The sequence below is a fragment of the Amblyomma mixtum genome, chromosome 3, assembly GCF_055824585.1.
Source record: "Amblyomma mixtum isolate Tamu chromosome 3, ASM5582458v1, whole genome shotgun sequence".
Taxonomy (NCBI): Eukaryota; Metazoa; Arthropoda; class Arachnida; order Ixodida; family Ixodidae; genus Amblyomma; species Amblyomma mixtum.
In genome coordinates, this window is record NC_143014.1 from 399,572,635 (window position 1) to 399,593,653 (window position 21,019).

A 21,019-nucleotide genomic window follows, 5' to 3' on the forward strand; every position below is an offset into this window, starting at 1 on the left:
CTGCGATATTAGAAACACAGCAGGCAGGTGACAGAGCAGACAGCGCAGCAGGATTCTCTACCGCCTTATATTCGGCCACAGCTCTTCTTGAAATGGAGGTTCCGGGCCAGAACCTATGCAACTCAGTCACTCCACCAAGAGTTCCGCCGAAGGACGGCCGCCGCATACACTGCTCGCTGCGCGGTTTTTTTGCTCCGTCGATGGGGCAGCTGGTGTCATTTATGGAAGTGTCTTGCAAGCGGACTAGCTTAAGGAACTAACTGTAAACAGAGAAACGTTCTTCTGCAAACTTGAAACGTTGCAAATGCATATTTATGTCAGAACTCTTCCTTGCATTTACGAGTATTGCCATTATGTTATGTTGTAAGCAGAAATTAATAACTGCAACTCGGGACTGTACTCGCGGCGCAGGAATAGAATTTCGCTTCCGAAGCTTTGATTCCAATTAAAAAAAACTAGTCGTGGAGTACAGGCGCGGAATCAGAAGTTTAAAGTGAGTAAAGTTTATTGTAGATGGGACTTCAGAACGCAGAAGGATGGGACACAGTTTGGAGGCGCATACAAACTGAAATCTGCTTTCTGTGTGCATTTTAGTGCCCTGGCCCGTCTTTACGTGTTGTGCATGCTATCCTTGGTGCACGATGGGAGTGCTCCCGAGCAGCTGTCCTTTCCAAAGCTCGAAAAAAGAGCGAGACAAACATGTTGACTTCATAGTGCGAAATAGACAAGGACGAAAGACAAGAAACGACAGGCGCGGACGCCTAGTACCAACTGATTTTATTGAAGCTTGCAGAGCTTCAGTTTATGTCCTTGTCTGTTTCACGCTGTGACGTCAGCACGAGCGGTCACCAACTTTCCCCGATCAAAATTCTGATCCTAGACAAACATAAGTAGTTCTTCCATCAGGCCGAAGCTTCGAATCGGCAATTGCGTTCAAAATGCTGGGTGGCTGGTGTTGTGAACGAATCAAATAGTAAAGTCTCAGATTGGCAATGAAAGCCAGGAGATGAAAATAGCAAGTTTCCTGCTCTTCAACATCGCCAGGATGCATCCACCAGGACGTAACGTATGAAAATGGCGTCTTGCATAGACCAACACAAGCGGCAGTTACTCCGGAGCCAAGCTGGTTGAGCATCTGGCGCTGCCAGCTAGGCGCACATACGTCCTCACCGGCAAGAACTGCTCCGGAGAGAGGTTTCATTAGTACTGGTCCTGCGGTTCAAGGACGCTAGAGACTTCAGTGCCGGCCGTCTCTATTCCGCTCACGCCTCAGTAAAGGACGAAAATACTATAAATTTTAATAGAATCGTTACTATGGGATCCCTCTTGCCACCGGCATCGCTTGCCACCGGCCCCGGTTGAGCTGTGCGGTCTAAGGAAGATGCGGCAGAACCAAGGTAGGCGTGCGGTAAACAAGCCGAGGTATAGCAGATTTGTAGATTTATATCTCACTAACCATTCCATCTTTCCCGCTCAGATTTTTAAATGTTTTTGAGAACACCTATGCAGGCTCTTATGCGCGTCGCATACGTTATTGAATGCTCAGGGTCTGCGCTGCAGCAGGTTTTTGATATGAATGATTTTGGCACCTCCAGGGCTCAGCGGTTGCGAGCGGCGGGCATTGAGTGAAGATAGGTAATCTATTTAGAGGAAGTTCTGCTATTATTTTATCTGATGCACCTGTACAGATGAGTTTGTTGGACTGCTGACATTAATATTCATTCCGACAAATAGACAAATTACTTAAATTAGCTTTTTGATGAAAAGTAAACCGGAAATTTTCGCTATCGTAGAAACTGAATGTTGGGATCGTGCCTGGAAATGACAATGCAGGTGTCGGCTAAGAGCAACCGGAGGAAAGGAACAGTACGAAGAAATGGACGCCTGATGTAGCGCTTTTATCCTTTTGTTTCTATTCTTCTCCTCCTTCTATGAGCATCGCCAGTGAGCCGGAAGAAGCGACCTGGGTCATCATCATCATCATCATCAGCCTGACTACACCCACTGCAGGGCCTCTCCCATGTCTCTCCTTTGCCAGTTGCCGCCAGTGTATCCCCGCAAACTTCACCGCAGCTTGTGCAGCCCTTGTGGCGCACCCTCGACGCTGGGAGCAATGCCGTATGTTTGTCTACTTTTTCTTGACAATGCGTATTCGGTATGCTCATAAGCAGCATACAGTTTCTCACCTGCCGGGAGATATCTGCGCCGCATAAGGCTATGGTTGAGAGGGAATTTCTTGCCTGTACAGAACAGCCTTTGGTCAATATTGCACGTTCGAGAGAATATCATCTTGATTATGATTTCTTTCATAGTAGACAGCTCAGTTTAAAACACGCGCAAGCCAGATGCATTGTGCCTCGTGCAAGATGATAACTTAAATGTGCTGCGTTCTATGCTGAGCGTTACTGAAGCGGTTCATGAAGCTCGATAGAGGAGGGCGTTACAGATTTGGGGAAAGCCTTGATCTTGTCAATAGTCGCCTTCCAGAAAGGCTGCGAAAATTTCGCACATGCGTGTTGCTGATGTGACATATTATCAGCGAGAATACATGCATGTCAGCGACAAGAACCATGAGAAATGATACAAAACGCCTGGCGAACAGAAGAGAGCGGCGCCTTTTGTGATAACTGCAGGATCCAGCTACTCCTTACAAAGTAAAAAAAAAAGTTTCGCACAGTTTCCAACACTGCAAAATCAGAACGTTTTTAGTTCACTTTTTTGTTTTGAATTGGGGCATCCACAGCGATCCCTTGCTCATTTTACACCAATTGAGCCCTGATATCCAATTTTGACACCATAACTGTAAATCAATAAATGCTTGCACAACAAGTTTGAAACTTTTACTGTGGGGTTATGGGCGCCTAGACATTGTAAAAACACAACGCGAAAAAATCACCGACCAGGCAAAAAATCGATTAAGTGATTATTCCGGCAGGTGCCGCGCAATTTGCCAGCTTTCAGAGTATTCACTACAGTAGAAGTAGACGCCTAGAGAAAGCAAACCGAAGTAATTAGGAAAGAAATAAAACATCTACGCGCTAAGAACTCGGGGCATGAACGCTAAAGGCTACGATGCGTCGCAACAGCCACAGGATGAACGAACGCGGCCACACCCCGGAGAAAATTCGCCACATGAATAGACAGTGGTTTTTCTGTTCTTTCCTCTCTTCCTGTGGACTCACATACATCGGGTGGATCCTTTTCAATCACCAAGCGACGCTGTCACCTCTTAATTCCAAGCCACGCACAACGCTTCGCCGTGTGTGCCTTCTTGTGTTTTTGACCGCGTCGTTCGCGCTATTTTTAAGATATGAACAGCCAACAAGGGTACACTTCTCCACTTGTAAGCTTTGTCACAGCTTTACTAATAGGTTTCATCAAGACTAGAGAATTATGACAGGAACCTTGTCCTGTTCTAACACGTTACCACCGTCGAAACACTATTCTATAGTACCCATGTGTGCCACCCTTCAACTAATCTTGGCGGTCCCACAGAGTCGTAGTTTGATCGTGCATAGATGACAGCTGTTAGCTCCTTTGCTAAAGCTAATAAAAGAAGTGCTTCGAAAATTAATAGTATTAAGCAGCTGTAACAGGAATGAGGGGAAAAGTGCAGGTTCCTATGGATTAGTACCAAATGGGTCACAATAACTGTCAAGCTTTCGCTATTTGCACGAAGCTGTTGATTTGAATTAGCTAATTGACGGATGGCATCGTATTCATGTGCCTGAAGTGGATAGCGGAAATATGGTGAGGAGAATGAGCCGCATAGAACGCCATCGGTGCAACAGGGGCATAGAAACGTCAGGACAGAAGGCACACAAACGATGGGAGAGGCGCTCTTGTTCTGTCGAGTGTGTGTCTACGTCGTAACTTAGTATTAAGTGTATAGTCTGATATTATAACTCTGAGCTGCCGACTGACAGGAGCTCACCCTTTAGTTGTTTGAGTGCCACAACCAGAATATTATGCGTGCATGAACTAGACACGTTATAAAATTTTGTGATAAAAGGCTACAGCAATTTTGCGCCTCACAACCGCTGATGATGCGTGGAATTGCTGCCTTCGGAGCTCAATTTTTCATGGTGGCAGATGTTCCATACTTTTAAAAGCTATTATTAGTAATTATATCCGCAGCAAGCCTTGAACTAGAGCGTCTTTTTTGCGCTCATCTTTAATAAGGTCAGCTTCTATTTTTAAGATTCAGTAGCTGAAGTCGAGCCTATTTATAAGTCACAACGTACGCAGTACTGCGTAAGAGTTTTGCATGACAACATTGGCATTGCGTCTTCGGTACAACTAACTATGGCTGCACCTCTCGGTTAGAGCAAACCAGGAACCACCGTAAACTCTACCCCGGAGCTCGAAAGCCTCGTGGCTCCCGCAAGCACGGAGAACGAAGAAAGAGACAGAGGATATTGAAAGACGAACTAGTGCTCACGCTCGGTGATCAACCAATGGCAGCAGTTTGAAAAGTTTGAGTGCCAGTCACTTGGTATGCCTTGCTGGCCCAGCCGGTCGCGTGGAATTCTTCGCTTGAGTAAATGGCCCTGCATTGTTTGCTCGGGGAAGCTTTGGCTGTCTACTACAACCCATATAAATCATTTCAACAACTTGGTACTCCTGGAACTTTGTCGGGCAAATAGGACAGTGGGCGGACAATCACCCGGCAGTTATACGTACACACCTGAATTCGATTCAAGCGAACTCGCGTTTTTTGTTTTTTTTTTTTGACGTTTGCTGCAATCTCTATGTTAGTTCAGGGTATTGCGATCAGCAAAAAATGACCGCTTTGAATATTGCCTTGGTCAAAGCCGCCAAGGCCAGCGCATCAAACGCAAATCAGGCATTATTATTTGATTCGGAACAAAAAGTAGCGCAAAGAAGGCATCATGTATTAAATATCTTTCGGCATTTTATTTTTGTAAAGTGAGATAAAAAATGCAGGCATTGTTTCACAAAAAACAAAAGTTCAGCTGGCGAATGTTCTTACTTCTTTCTTTTCGTGTTTGATTTTTTTTGTAGTTAATGTTACAGCTCGCAGGCCAGATTCATGCCTACAGCACACAAAACACTATGCATGCTACGAAAGAGCACAAGTGCCGGAAGTTAGTGCGAATGTGCTGGCAAAAAAAGAGGCAGAAGGTCTTTACCTAAATGATAAAATTTGGGCGATCAAATTCCGGTGGGTGATCTGCACGCCTTTGGGAAGCCCCGTGGAGCCACTTGAGTAGATTATAGCTATCACCGCATCTGGTTTTAGATCCAGAGGCGCTGGAACATTGCCGCCAGCAGTTTTCTTCAGTTCTGACAGAGTGAGCATGTCTTTAAAGCTTCCTGTGGTAAGAATAACAGCCTGTAAAGGTGCAAAAAGCAATGAAAGCAAAAGCATTCGGAATGAATATTGACTTTATTTTTCTTATCTTTCTGCAATTAAACTGCATTTTCAGCACTTTCATTGGCCACGTGCACCCCCTTTATTACTCTTTAGGCCCAAATGTTTGGTTTTCAGCTACGTAGTGGAGAATTCTACTCAACCGTTAAGCTGTAACCAACTATAAGGCTAGAAGTGACAATGTCCAAGCCTTTGATAGTCCTTTAGTTGTTAGGAGCGCTCCAAGCGCTTATAGGCGGTTTAGAAGCTGTCTATGCGACCAAAGACTATTGACTAAGGCTGTACCACTGAAAGACGAATATATATTTTTGCGGACCGGAAACATGGAAAGCAACAGCGACACCTTTCGTGTTTTGAAATCAGCCATTACAGTGAAATTAAACAAAAGGATATGTCAGCGAAGTTAACTGACTTTGCAGACTGTTATTTTAAGGACGCTGGCCTAAAAGCAGGAAATACTTCGAGACCAATCAGAGCAACTTGCGTAGAACACGGCATTAACTATAATCATTACGCAGTGACTATTCGCATAAATAATCAAACTGTTATAACTGATTTGCATATCGACAGCTGGGCATTCACATCTACTACATCACACATAACGTTGATGTCCTTACAATGATATGACAAACTGCCTTCTGCTTCAGCCACTTCCTGTCACAGAACAGATTTGTTACATACGCCTGCTGAAACAATCCACGACCTTTGCGTATCTTTTTGGGGCGTGTCATTCATTGGTTCATGCTCGTATCGTATTCACAACAGTTTTCACGGCCTGTATAGTCATTGTAATTATATTTCCATATCCCGGGAGGGGGCGTAGATTATTCTTCATCACTGTATTATATACGAGAACTCGGAGATTGTCTACAATCTGATATGGAAAGACGACGATCCTGTGTTTAAACGTAAGCCCGTTGTGCTCACGCGGTGCGGGCAGGGAATTAGGGCATTATTATTTTTACTTCTTTTTCTGTTGCCCACTCTACTCAGTGTGTTTACTGAAGTTCGGTGTGTCTTAGGCAGTGGGGGCCGGGCAATATTATATTTAATTCTTTTTTATCGGCCCGCACTACTTTATGTGTTTAGATGTTGGTTCAAAGGGATAAAAACTGACACATAATTTTAAAACAATATAAATGCGTGGAAGGAACGACAGTATTGTATGAGGTAACTCCTTCTCATGTTGTTTAACCAACATGCGAACGACATTGGAAGACGAAAGCGAGGCCTTTAAAGGCGAAAATACTTCACACTCTTGGCAAGTTTAACGGCAGAACTACTTCACACTGTCGACAAGGGGCGTCGACTGCTTTTGTGAAAGATAAAGAGCCAAAAGGGTTTGCATCTCAGCCATGTAGCGGCATTCACTAGGTTTCCTGGCAGTCCTAAGGTCTGGAAGGGCGAGTAAAGAAGTGGATTCAAATCGGAGGAAATTGGAATGAAGGGGTTGCACAATGAGCAACACTGCATCGACAAAAGTAAAACCAGGAAGTGCCCCGTCGCGGTGGCTCAGTGGTTACGGCGCTCGGCTGCTGACCCGACTGACGCGGGCGCGATCCCGGCCGTGGCGGCTGAATTTCGATGAAGGCGAAATTCTAGAGGCCCGTGTGCTGTGCGATGTCAGTGCACGTTAAAGAACCTCAGGTGGTCGAACTTTCTGGAGCCCTCCTCTACGGCGTTCCTCATAGCCTGAGTTGCTTTCGGACGTTAAACCCCAATAAACCAAACCAAAACCAAGAAGCTGTGTTTTTTTTTTACACAGACCGTAGAACATAATGTTTTGTTGGAATCACATTTGGAGGTCATTGAAGCGCTGACGAAGGGCTCTGAGCACAAAACAATTGATCTATTTTGGGTGTCATTCGGTTTTGAAAGAAACAGGGAACACTGAATGCTTCATGAAAGCAAGCCTTTTTACCTCAACCGATGCGACGCCTTTGCACGCCTCCTCAATTTTTGAGATACCTTTTTGTTCACAGAAGACAAACTTCGGATGGACATCTGAAAACTGGAAATGAATCTCTCCTGAAAAAAACAAAAACAAGAAAGACAGGCATGCATGCACATGTCAGTAAAATAGCATGACGGAGGCCTCGCAAACGCCAATAGTGACGTTGGATGCGACAGCGCGAAAGAAGCGAGTGATCCTTTGCTTCCTAGTGTGCAGCTAATACCGAGCTCATTCACATAGGTCTCCATATTTATTACTGATTTCCGTATCAGGGCCCAAAAGTAGCCCGACTATCGACGAGGGGCCTCTAGTTTCGGGATGCTAGAATTCATTCGGTTAAGCAGGATCAGTATCCCAGCATTATTGACGACCGTGCACTCTGGAAGCCATCTACGAAAACTGCGTCCTTTCTTAAAATTTTCGTTGCTCACCCAGCTGGTGTCCATGGTTGTCATCAAGTCATTGCTATGGCCATTTCCCAGTCTCCAGTGTTGTCACGGGTGCGATCTGCACGGCTTTCAGCCTAGCTATAGTATGATCATAGAGTCATTGTTTATCCTGTCTTGACAATGACAACATCGGCGCACTCTGCCAGTCTTCTTGTTCAAGTGCAACTACTACTTTTGGAGAAGGAAGCTGTTGGAGAGTCTATATCGAGCCTTAGACATCAACGTTATGTGAGGCTACTGAACTGGCCAGGCAGATGAAGGGTCATCACGTCGGCCAGTTTTCTTCGCGTTGACGAGGATGACGTATTTTTACGGCGCAAGGTCAGCTTTGTGTGTGTCGATTTGGGAACAGCAGTTCAGCTAGTTAAAGTAGCCGAAAATGTCTGCACAAATCTATACAATACTCAATGTAATCAGAACGTTAATGAAAGGCATTAGCGCACTAACGCCAGTAACAAAAGAAGTAAAGAAAGCCTTAGGAGCAATTGCAAAGGGGGAAAGCAGCTGGTGAGGATCAGGTAACAGCAGATCTTTTGAAGGAGAGAGGTGAGATTGTTGTAGAAAAACTAGCTACCATGTACAGGCTCTGGTACCTCGAGCGAACCAGGAAATCGGAGGAACGTTAACATTATTTTATTCATAAAAAAATGATAGGTCAAGGACTTGGAAAATTGCAGACCAATCAGCTTACTGTTCCTTGCCTGCAAGGTATCTATTAAGGTAATCACAAATAGAATCAGGCTAACCTTAGACTCCTATCAACCATACGGTCAGGGAGGCATTCGTGAAAAATACTCGAGAAAATGCCATATTCACATTATCAATCAGTCAATAAAGAAATGCGCAGAATACAGCCAAACCCTTATATGTAGCCTCCTTTGATTACGAGAAAGCATTTGACTCAGCAGTCATGCACGCATTGCAGAATAAGGGCCTAGAAGAGTCTTATGTAAAAATACTGGAAGATATCTATAACAACCGCACAGCTATCACGAGACACGATCTCGCCAGTGCTATTCACCGCCTGTTTACAGGAGGTATTCAGAGGCCTGTACTGGGAACAGTTGCGGATAAAAGTTAATGGAGAATACCTAAGTAATCTGTGATTCGCTGATGGCATTGCCTTGCTGAGTCACTCAGGACGTGAACTGCAAAACATGATCAGTGAGTTAGATAGGCAGAGCAGAATGGTGTGGCTAAAAATTAACATGCAAAAAACTAAAGTAATGTTCAACAGTCTCGCAAGGGAATAGGAGTTCACAAGGAGTAAGGGAATATCTCTCCTTAGGGCAGGTAGTGACCGCCGGTCCGGAGCATGGGAGGGAAATATCAAGAAGAATAAGAATGGGGAGGAGCGCATATGACTCGTTCTTTTAGATCATGAATGGCAGTACACCAATATCATTTAAGAGAAAAGTAAACAACAGCTGTATCCTACGGGTGCTCACTTATGGGGCAGAAGTGCGGAGGCTAATGAAACGGGTTCAGCTTAAGGACAACGCAGCCAGCTATGGAAAGAAAACTGATCGTTTGCTTCGTTTGCTGCCAGGATCGATGTAATTACATGTTCTCTGCCTTTGTATTCAATTTTATCTTTTATGTTCTGGTTTTTGCTCTGTTCGCTATCTGCTTCTTTTGCAATGTACTTGTCATTTTTTATCAATATGTTTGTACCCCACTCCTGCCTAAGGCCTGCAACACAGGCCGGCAGTATTTGCTAAATAAATAAAAATAAGTAAAAAAAAAGATAGGTGTAGCGTTAAGCGACCGGTAGCGGGGGGAGGGTGTGGAGCACAAACGCGGGCTAATGATATCTTCGTCGAAATCAAGAGGAATAAATGGGCTTGGGCAGGGCGTGTAATGCGTAGCGAAGATAACCGATGGTCGTTAATGGTAACGGACTGGATGCCTAGAGAAGGGAAGCGTAGTAGGGAGCGGCAGAAAGTTAGGTGGGCGGATGAGATTAAGAAGTTTGCGGGGCTACGGTAGCTGCAGCTGGCAAAGGACAGGGTTAATTGGAGGGACACGGGAAGGGCTTTGCCCTACAGTGGTCGTAGTCGGACTGATGGTGATGATGATGAAGGGCAGCTTTGGTCAAAGAGCTCCATGACATAATCTATTTCCGACTACAAAAGGTGGGGTCAAAGTCTGATTTCCTCAGCATTTTCGAGTATCAGGCCAGGGGAAAACTTGTACACAGTGTATCACCGGTGGGTACCTGGCGGTGTACTGCCATAGACGCATTCGAGCAGGTGGCGCCCAGAAGTAAGATCACTTGACATGAGGTCACTTCCGCCGAAAGTTCGTTATGAGCCTGGTGGCGATAATGGAAGGAATTTTCAGAAAAACTGTCCGCCACAGGTGCGGGCGCGCTTTCTTCGCGCTGTGCAAACATGTAGAACCGATGGAATATGCAAGCCATGCAGTTCAATGCTGGATACTCGACGCTGGAAACTGAAAGCGCGTCGATTCCCAGCACTTATGGAAGACGCGCTGTTTGATCGATATGTGCCGCTGGACGCTGAAAGTGCATCGCAGGTTATGCCTGTGCTCGCAGATCAGATGGCTGACCGCTCGGCTCACGTTGTGTAATTTCGAACCTTTGCTCGATCAGGGCCTTTCGATGCAGGCTTGAACAGCGCGCTTGCGACTGCGACGCACTTTCGATAAAATTTGTGTGCGCGTTTCACTTCAAGAGTGTTGCATCGCCAAGAAAAAATCGAAAATCGTTGAATGAAAAAAAAAAAACGTTATATCGGCTGAACAGCTCTTTTGTTCGGGCTTAAATTTTGCACAGATGCGGTGGCTCAGTGGTTAAGGGGCTGGTCTACTGAGCCGGAGTACCCGCGTTCGAACCCGACCGCGGCGGCCGCAAAAAGGCGAAATTCAAAAAGGCTCCGTTGTTCCGTGCGATGTCAGTGCTTGTTAAAGATGTCCGGGCAAAAATACCGGAGACCTCCACTACGGCACTTCTTTCTTATTTTCGTCTTTCACTCCCTCGTTTATCCCTTTCCTTACGGCACGGTTCGGGTGTCGTCCACCGAGATAACCGAGACAGTTACTCGGTCATTTCCTTTCCTCAAAAACCGATTTTCCTTTTCATTCCATATGGCGGTCAGTTTTTTTGGACTAAGTTCGAGTTTGTTGCTTTATTGATTCGGTCAGCGCGCTGGCTCAGTTGTTACGGCACTCGGCTACTGACATGAAGACACGGGTTTTACCCCGGCCGCCGTGGTCGAATTTCGATGTAGGCGAAATTCTAGAGACCCGTGTACTGTGTGATGTCAGTGCACGTTAAGGAACCCCCGGTGGTCGAAATTTCCGGAGCAATTCAGTACGGTGTCCCTCATAGCCTGAATCGGTTTCAGACGTTAAACACCCATAAACCATTCAGTCTGCATTAATCGCTAAATCCTCGTCGTATGCGGCGACGGTACTGGTAGCGTAGGCTGCGGCGATTGTAGCGTAGGCTGCGGCGATAGAGCGTTTGTTTTTCCTACACGCGCGAAATGGCGCTACCTGTACTGCTCTGCGACTTCGCGTGTGCGGTTGCATACGTGCATCTGTGTATGTGTGTCGTTTTTTTTTTTTGTGACTGCCCTATATAGAGTGGGAAGAACTGCTGGTGCAGTCACGAACTGCATGAAAGGACCACGCCGGACTTAATAGTCCGAACTTTGCTGTGCTGATGCATGAGAGTAGCCGGCGAGGCAAGCCCTGTGAGTGCGCAGACGCACAACAGCTGGGTGTATACGTAACGGGGTCCTGGAAGGCGCGTGAAATGTTCCTAGTCCAACGGTGAGTAGGCGCGCGTCCCTCTGAGCGTCCCTCTGAGGGTTTGATGAAGCAATTGTAAAGTATCTGCAAGACTTCTATGAGACTGCTGCAACTTGCTCACAATGCAAGGTTCTACACAACTGGTACATCCGACAAAGGAGGGGGAGGGGGGCGGGGGGTTAGGCAGGTTGGTTCCCGGTCCCCAACATTATTTAACCTTGTGTTGGACGATTGGCTCCCCAATGTCCCTCAGAGATTGGGTTTAGGAGCAATCCACTAGTCACTAAGGCAATGAACTTTGCAGACGATGCGATCGTACTGGCATCAACTCCGGAAGGACTGCAGCAACAGCTCGACGATTTACATGCATTCCTCGCACCAAGGGGGCTAGAAATAAATCCAACAAAAGACCTCACAATATCCTCCCTTCGTCACGAAGAGAAGCGTGAGGCAACAGTTTACTATTCGCGGGCGGCCCATCCCAGCGGCTGAACCAGAGGCTTTATGTAGGTACCTAGGAGAGACGTTCACGCTTCTCGTTCTGATTCCCGCTGATGTATTGGCAGAATTTAAAACTTTGTTGCAGCGGATGACCTACCATCGTCTTCCAAGATTCTTGCACCGACTTGTGCTGGGACCAACGTCATCAAAGATGCTGTTGAAGATAGACCAAACTGTGAGACGGCGGTACGAATATGGCTATCTTTTCTGCACGATATAGCTACTCCGATATTTCATGCCTGCATCAGAGATGGCGGACTGGGCAATACTTGTGTACGGACTACAGTACCCTGTTTGTAACTGAAGCATCCGGAGTAGTTACGAACCTCAAGCAATGAGCCGTAGAAAGAGTTCGCTAAAATGGTTTATGCAGAAGAGGAGGTTCGGAAAGGTTGAGAACGTTGCGGTGATTAGCAAAGTGAACATTCGTACAAGAAATGAGAATGCGGCATTCTGGAGGAAGGAGGTGTATGTAAGCGATGACGGAAAATCTCTGCGAGAAGCAATCATTGAGCTTGGCTCCAGTAATTGGCTACGGGAAGGTACTCACGTGATCACGTGATTTTATAAACATTGCATTTTAGTGCAATGCCTCTGCGGGCCCCCACAAAGAGAGGTCAAGAAGTAGGAAAGAATTCCAGGGGCTGTTGCCTAGTTCAAGAAGCTTTGGGCCATGTGGCTCAGAAATGTCATCGCACTCATCAGTTGCGTTTGATACGTCATGGCAACATTAATGGTGCGTTACGCAATGAAAAGAGCGCGGGAACTAGGTCTCGATGTTACAATAAAGCCGCATTACATGACCCAACGGGGCAATAGGATCCTCGATCTGCTTCTCAGAAGAGAGGGGCAGACGATACTGCTCGATGCCCAGGTGGTAGAGGGAGTTGGTGTCTCAGTCTCAAAGACTCATCACATCAATGCCTTAAAATATGTCATACGAGAACTGATAAACAGCTTCCAGGCTATAAAAAACGGTTGTTCTCGACGGCAACAATTACATATCGTGGTGTTTGGGCAAAGCCTCCGTTGGAACCGTAAGAGAACTTGGCTTTAATTACCCAAGCTGACTTCAAAATCCTTACCTTCCGCTGCTTGTAGAGGTGAGGGGGGTCCAAGCCTTCGGCCATCATCAGAGAATGAGGGCCTTCAAAGGACCTGAGGTTGTGGACCTCCCCATTACCTCTCTAGACCCTTACTAACATTATTCGTACCACTAACGCACGCAGTGAGAATATGTTCAATCAATGCCAGCAGCAGCATCATCCTCATTATCTGGAAATGCACGTTGTTCTGGTTCGTCGACGCTACAGCCGACGAGGCTTTAACAAATGACTGTGACGGACTATGGTAAGTAACCCTCCCAAACGTAATACAAAGCATAACTGACCGTTAAATGGCCCCCTCTGTGCGAAATTTAAGCATGAAGAAACGAGCGATTAAGCCGAGAATATTTTCCATTCTCTGTGAGCGACGCTAACTAAGTAGAGCTCTCAGACCGTCTGCTCGAACTTGTATCAAAGTTCCTTTGAGGAGGCTGTCCCAGTGGAAGCAAAGTTGTAGCCAGTTTTGTGAAGTCACTGCAATGGAGATTTTAGCACGAAAACATACTTCCCTTTTGAAAACGCTACCGTGGTTGACAGCAATTGCGCTTGAAGTTCACAGCGGGTTCGCGTGTTCACTACGGCAGAGACCTTGCTGTGCGAAACTATAAATTCGGAAAGTAGAGCGGTAATACGTGAATAATGTAATGAGCACGCACCCTAGCCGTTTGGGAACACTGTGCCGAATAGGCACTCGCCCCATTCAGCTGGTGATATCAGCCCGATCCTACGCACGCCCTTTAAGAAGAGACGGTGGTACATAACGCTAGGTTATTTATGTGCGTTTCGTAAATTAATAGGCATGCCATTGAGGTGTAGGTCGCATACCATTATAAATAAGAAGGAAAAAGGGTGCGTAGCCTGAAGTCACAGAATTTTATTATGCTTACATGGATAATGCATTGCTGATTGAACAAGAAAAAGGTGCTGGTTTCCAACAATGAGCTGCTTTCATGATCACTTACTATGCGTCTCAAAATGAGCATTACCAACCCAGGTCAAAAATATATTTTGCAATTTCAAAAGTTTGTCTGAATTGGATCTTTAGCACTACCCCAAACAACCTCTTCCCCACTGTCCGGCGTGACTTGCCTCGAAGGCGCACGTCGACCAGTTGGCCCTTGTCGGCACGGCGGAAGAACCCAAATTGTCAGCGATTTGACTTTTAATAAAGTCGCTCTATACCTCTCTCTAAGCGGTATCTTTTCATTAGATTGCTGCCAGCGCTGAACAGGACAACGAAGATTTTCCGAGGAACATATGGGTAGCCAATCCCCGGCCGTGGGTATGAGCCATTAAGCCTGATGACATCATCATCATCATCATCATCATGTGCGTAGCTCATGTTTTTTTTTCTCTGTCATTCTTTCTGAACGCTGCGGCGTCTAGGTCTTCAGGCTACGCCCTTAACTGACCCGCAAGGCTATTTATCTACGTGACATCTGTTGGGGGGCGCTGGGTACGCCTTCCATGTATCGGACGCACCCTACAAGCCGGGAATCAAGCCCAGGAGGCACCCCAACGGTAGAGACACCAGTTATTCAGGCAAGTCACCGACTGAAAGGCCTGCCTCCAAATTTTGGACCTTTGCCTGACCGCAATGAATGAATCCGCCAGGTTTAGCAGCGCCAGTGCTGCTTCACCATCCGTGGGACCCACCTCGTTTCCATGGCTTTCCACATGAAGATGCCGAGGACTGGCTGGAGCAGTTCGACTGGGTGGCCGGGTGGACGCTGACTGTAAGATGCGTCATGTCTACTTCGAGCTCGAAGACTATGCGAGGACATGGTTTGATAATCGCGAATCCGGCCTCCGCACATCTGACACGTTGAAGACGGAAATTTGCGTACTTTCACCAGCGCGTTTCGCAAGGAAAAGGCCGAACTGCTTCTCCAAACTAGAGCATGACGCTCTACATTGAAGAGGTGAAGTGGCTCTTCCGTCACACGGACCCGAGCATGTCGGACGACAAGAAAGTGCGTTTCCTAATGAAGGGTGTAAAGGAACAGCTGTTCGCTCTAGTAGTGCGAAGTCCTCCGGCGACCGTAGCAGACTTCGTCAGTGAAGCGGCCACAATCGAAAAGTCCTTTGACATGCGAACCCAGCAGTACCAGCGCACAACTGTATCAATGATTGCCGCCAGAGCTGAGGAAACTGTGACCACTTTCGCAGAATCGCTGCGCGAGCTGATACGGGCCATAGTACGGGAAGAGGTGCCGAAGTACCTACTGACCACTGCGCAGCCACAGGTCGCCACGTTGTTTCATGTCGTACGTCAAGAAGTGCAGCAGGCAATGGGCGCCTAGCCACTCGTCCCAGGCAGTAGGCCGCCCAATGCCTTAAGTTATGCCGCCGATGCAAGTCGGTACATGCCACGGCCAACCCCACGCTATGAGCCACGCACACTTGCTAACACTTTTGACACACACAGGTCACACCAGTTAGAAAATATAGAAGAAGCGTTTTACTGACTTTCGCGCATTGAACGTGGTACAGAGAAAACGCACGGTTGTCGCACAAAACTCACGGGAACATCCATCAAGAACGAACGTTGACGAGCCGCCTTCCCCGACACACACACACACACACACACACACACACACACACACACACACACACACACACACACACGCACGCACGAACGCACGCACACGCACACGCACACGCACACGCACGCACGCACGCACGCACGCACGCACACACACACATACACACACAGCACGCACGCACGCACACGCACACGCACACACACACACACACACACGCACGCACGCACACACACTGTCCTCTCCCTCTTCCTAGCCGTGCCTTAACAACGCCCTTCAGGCTCCCTAACGTAGGGGGCCCCAGCAAGCGGCTGGTAAGGAAAAGTTTACACTCGGCCGTCCTGAAGTCTAAACGTCCTCGTTAAGTAAAAAAAATACAGAAGTTAACAACACACACACACAGGATGGAAAACACAGACGATGGCTGTTTTCAAGGAACACAGTCTCGCAACCTGGCAGGTGCTACTCGCTGCCTGCGTGGGCGTCTCACTGGTAAAGGCTCAGCCATGGTATAACGCGGACACTCCACTGGTTCTCGACTCAACGAGTCAACATGCTGAATCTGTGTACCCGGCCGATGCTTGACTGCGAAGTCAACAACCAAGCGCTTCTCACCGTTCTTCTTGTCTACAACAAGCACAGGGCTTGCATATTAAGAGTTTGCCACGGTCACCAGACCAAGGTCCTTCCACTCTTTAACGATTTTTCTAATTGTTTCTCGCCCTTCGTCGTTTGTTCGATGTGGTAGCAATGCAACAGGGGTGCTACCCGGGACCTGAACAATGTCCATCTCCAACACCGTTGTGCAACCCAATTCTGCTGCATTCATTGCGAAACATTAGCGGAATTCGTTCAAAACATCCACCAGTTCTTAATGCTCTGACTCCGTCACAGAGGGTCCAACGCGCACCTCACAGCGCCGTATCGGCTGTCGCTCAGGTAGCATGCACACTTCCTTGCTCGTGCTATTTCCCTTCTCTGCGTAATCCACGCTCGGACCTCCAGCAAAATTTTTCAGTACCTCTACCGGTGTTGCTCTCCCAAGTTGCTGACCTTTCAGTATGACAGCTTCACCATCACCTATTGGCTGCATGGGACCGTGACTTCGCCCAGCTTGATGTCAAGTAGAACATCTTGTCCACAATGTCTGTACTGCACGGGGGTTGTGAGCCTTTGCTCAGCAGTGAGCGTAATCCAGTTCACAGTGTCTTTGTGTAAAACAGACTCGTCCCTAGCCTTCAACCTAAGTCTTTGGTGGACTTCATCGGGCTCCAGGTGAGTGAACGGACAGTCATCGCGGTGCCAAAAGCGCAAAAAACCTCCTATTCTTGCATATGTGACATACGGAAACTCAGTGAATGTCCTTCCGACTAACAGATCCACGGACTGCGCATCATCTGGGACTACAAGTATGGGTATGTCCCTTGCCAAAACGCCATCGATGACTAAATCCGCTTTGCATTTTCCAATGCTCTTTGCCGCGGGCACAGAGCTACTTCCGAAGCCGTACTGGGCCGTTGCCTCAGGGACAATTTCTGAGCAACATCACGCTGCTGCAGGTGCACGCAGGAGACAGAGCTGGCTGTGTCAATGCGTCCAATAGGAGTGAACTTACAATTTAGTATAACTTCTTTCAGTAACACGCTCACGCTCTTGGCCTGCCATACTGGCACACTCACCGCATTTGCTTCATTTCGCTGCGATACTTACTTGCAGTGACGCTGTGTGTAATCCATTCCGTTGCAGCGAAAACACTTCATTGGTCGTTTTGGTTGCGGACAGTCTCACGCCATATGACCGAACTGGCTACAGTTGTAGCGCTTTCCCTCTCCTTTTTCATTTGACAGAGGGGGCCTCCGATCCTTGGCACTTCCCTCGCCGACTGATTTCCTTGCATGCAATGCGCTAGTGTTCTGAGCACGTGCTTCGTCGCTCATGGGTCTACGCTCACGCGCTGAACCGAAAATCTCTGGCCTCTCACGCTCAATCCTCTCGAATTCTTGTATGTCGTGCAGGATGTCATCGTCGTTTTCATGACTTTTTCCGAGCAGCATCGTGCTGAGTTGTTTCGAGCGTAGTCCTGTGATCACCTGTTCACGAGTGTCTCAGAAGTCCAGGTTCGCCTCCCTGCACAATCGCACCTTGGCGTGAAAATAAGCCACTGAGCCTTCGCTGTGCTGTTGTACACGCTCGTGCATTTTCCGCCAGAGTTCTGCCGCACGTGTTTGGCTCACGAAGGTTCGCCGAAAACGCTCTTCACAATCCTTCCAAGTTTTGATTTCGGATCTCCTCGAACGCAGCCAATATCTCGCAGGTCCGGTCAAACGGGACTTCGCGGTCTCAAGCAGAAAAGACTCAGGCCAACTGTGTAGCGTCGCCGTTGTACGAAGATTTTCAATCCAGTCATTTGCTGAGGGTGCGTACTCGCAGCCGTCAAAGGTCGTTATGTTGGTACTGAGGTCGGGCATTACCTGGAACGCAGCGATGCCACCCGGCGTCCCTGCTGACACGGGCTGCGGCTTTGCTGTCTGAGTCAAGTCTTCCAATAGAGTCGTCACGATACGGTCTTTTTCCATGAGAACATTCTATAGTTCGCACACAGAAATACTATCCCCCTGGTCGGCACTCATTGCCGAAAGAGGATCACGCACATCAACGCCACTCACACCACTCTCGTTGTCGCCGTCAGCTGAGACTCCCCCGGTCGGAATTTCGTCCTCCGTCAAGAATGTACGTTGACGAGCCGCCTTCCCGACACACACACACACACACACACACACACACACACACACACACACACACACACACACACACACACACACACACACACACACACACACACACACACACACGCACACACGCACACACGCACACACGCACACACGCACACACACACACACACACACACACACACACACACACACACACACACACACACACACACACACACACACACACACACACACACACACACACACACACACACACACACACACACACACACACCTAACAACGCCCTTCAGGCTCCCTAACGTAGGGGGGGCGCCAGCAATCGGCTGGTAAGGAAAAGTCTACACACTAGCCGTCCATGTTTCACCTTCTAGGCCGAACGCCATGCAGCGCCCGGGTTCTTGACGGACTGACGTCTGGCGAACCGCAGACCACCGGCCGTTGTGCTACCATTGCGGCGAAGCTGGGCACATCTGTCGCCGTTCCCCGTACAGGGACCTAGGTGTCCGAGAATACCCTTTCGATGCACGCCATCCGCTTCCTGGTGAGAGGCCGTGGGAGATCGCGCATTACATTCCGCAGGCCGATCCCGGCCGCAGCCGCTTCTCCCAATCCCCCTCACCGATACAGCTAACTTGGTCGGCGGAACCCATCCCAAAGTCGGCGTAGGGGAAACTAGACGCCGCAACCTCCGTACAGTGTAAAAAATTTGCATCCTTAAGGGCGCATTTCCGTGTCTATAACTCATACCCTTGCACCGTCCCAAAAGGGTGCAAAGTACGCTCGTCGCTCCCATAGCATGGGTGGGATCGTAACAGTTGCACCCTTATTTTTTGGCTGCCTAAAAGGGTGGAAAGTCTGCTTGTCGCACCCTTTTTCCGACTGCTTTAAAGTTTCATGGGTTTTTATTGCTTTAAAAGGCGCTGATCAATTTCTTTTTTGGGGTGCACTCTTGAATGGAAGCTTAACGAGTGGCTCGAGCCGAGCCACTCGTTATTGAGAAGAAAAAGTGAAAGAACAGACGCGCATCGCAACAACCGCGTCCGCCGATGCAAAGACGCCGGCTGAAACAACAGATACTCTTCCACGCTTACTTTCTCCAAGTTTATATACGCCATTTCAGCGACCCCCTTTTTGGAGTCAGTGACGCTTAGCACTTCAGCTAAAATAATTCAGTTAATTATCACATTCTGGGCCCGCAGATCATAGTCACAGCTGCTCGCATCAAAGTTGCAGCTGTCTTTTAATGAAAAACTCGAATAGCCACGTCATATTAAAAGCACGCTTGGTTGAACTACTGGAATGTTGTTCGACAAGTCAAAGAATACCTACACCATTACGCACCCTTGCACGCGAAGGAGCTAGAACACCCTTGCACCCGTGCAGCTTTGAAGAGTCCATGGGTGCATTAAAGGTGCTAACGTGCTCAGCGTACCCTTTTTCAAAAAAAAAATAAGAAAAAGTGAGTGTGTGGAAAGGGTGCAGCCATGAGCGCTACACCTTTAAGGGTGCAAATTTTTTTACTTTGTAGGTGCGGCTCCTCTGCGACGAGTAAAACATCCTCCAACACCGCAACACCCTTGTCCGCTACTGTCGCGCAATACGGAGCTCCAGGCGACTCAGTAACCGGTCAACCAGACTCCACAACGACTCGACAAACCTCGCCGTCACCCCGACACCAATCGATGACGCAGCCTCCCTTTGACGCACCAAAGCAGAAACCGAACAACCCGGCATTGTTGACGGACGACGCCACCCACTGTGGACCTACAGTTCTCAGTCGACGGCACCGACGTTGCCGCCCTTGTAGATACTGACGCCAACTATTCGGTGCATAGGGGGAAGTTTGCCGCGGTGCTCAAGATTGTTACTACGAGTTGCGGTGGCGCACAGATGCATACGCACGTTGCGAGTGACGGTGCAAGGAGAAACCTTCCTGGCATCGTTTGTCCTGCTAGTGCAGTGCTCCCGTGGTGTCATTTTCGGTATGAACTTCCTAATGGAACACTGCGTAATGGTCGACGTTCGTAATCATCGAAGTGTGTCAAGGTTTCGACGGAGAATGCCATCCAAACCAACTGCAAACTACCACCTTATCTCTATCTTGACGAGCACGTGAGCGTCCCCGAAGTTAGTGTCATAGTGACCATCGGTACAATGGCACTCCGAGGAACAGAAGGTGTCGTCGAGAACAAGGAGGTTTTGCTTCTGGAAAGAGGCATTGCTGTTGCCCGGGCAGTTGTCCTCCTCGCGGATGGGAAAGTTGATGTCTTCATTACCAACCTCAGCAATGAACACCAACACCTGAATAAGGGGAGGACTGTGGCGTATCGTGAAGCCATCAAAGAAACTAAGTGCGCGCACAGTTTATCCAGCGCGCGGCCAGCGGAATTCGACGCCCCTACTGACCTGAATTACGATGTGAATCCGGACCTGTCTCACCCCTGTGAAGAAGAAGTCCGGATCCTGCTCAACTGCTACCGTAGCCCCCATGGGTCATCGGCACGCGTCGGACGCGCACATCTGGTAAAACACCGCATTATTGCAGCCGACACAACCCAGTC

The 21,019-nt window shown here is 48.1% G+C and overlaps 1 protein-coding gene across 1 annotated transcript in view; it reads right to left on the reverse strand.

The window, feature by feature from the left end:
• The window catches only part of LOC149357335 (luciferin 4-monooxygenase-like), an 81,887-nt gene that overhangs the window by 34,757 nt on the left and 26,111 nt on the right, over nt 1-21,019 (reverse strand). The window contains exons 3-4 of the mRNA XM_089576566.1: nt 7,317-7,423; nt 5,154-5,356 (exon numbers count right to left, since the gene is read on the reverse strand). Of these exons, the coding sequence (XP_089432692.1) occupies nt 5,154-5,356; nt 7,317-7,423 (310 nt within the window). The remainder of the gene's footprint in view (nt 1-5,153; nt 5,357-7,316; nt 7,424-21,019) is intronic.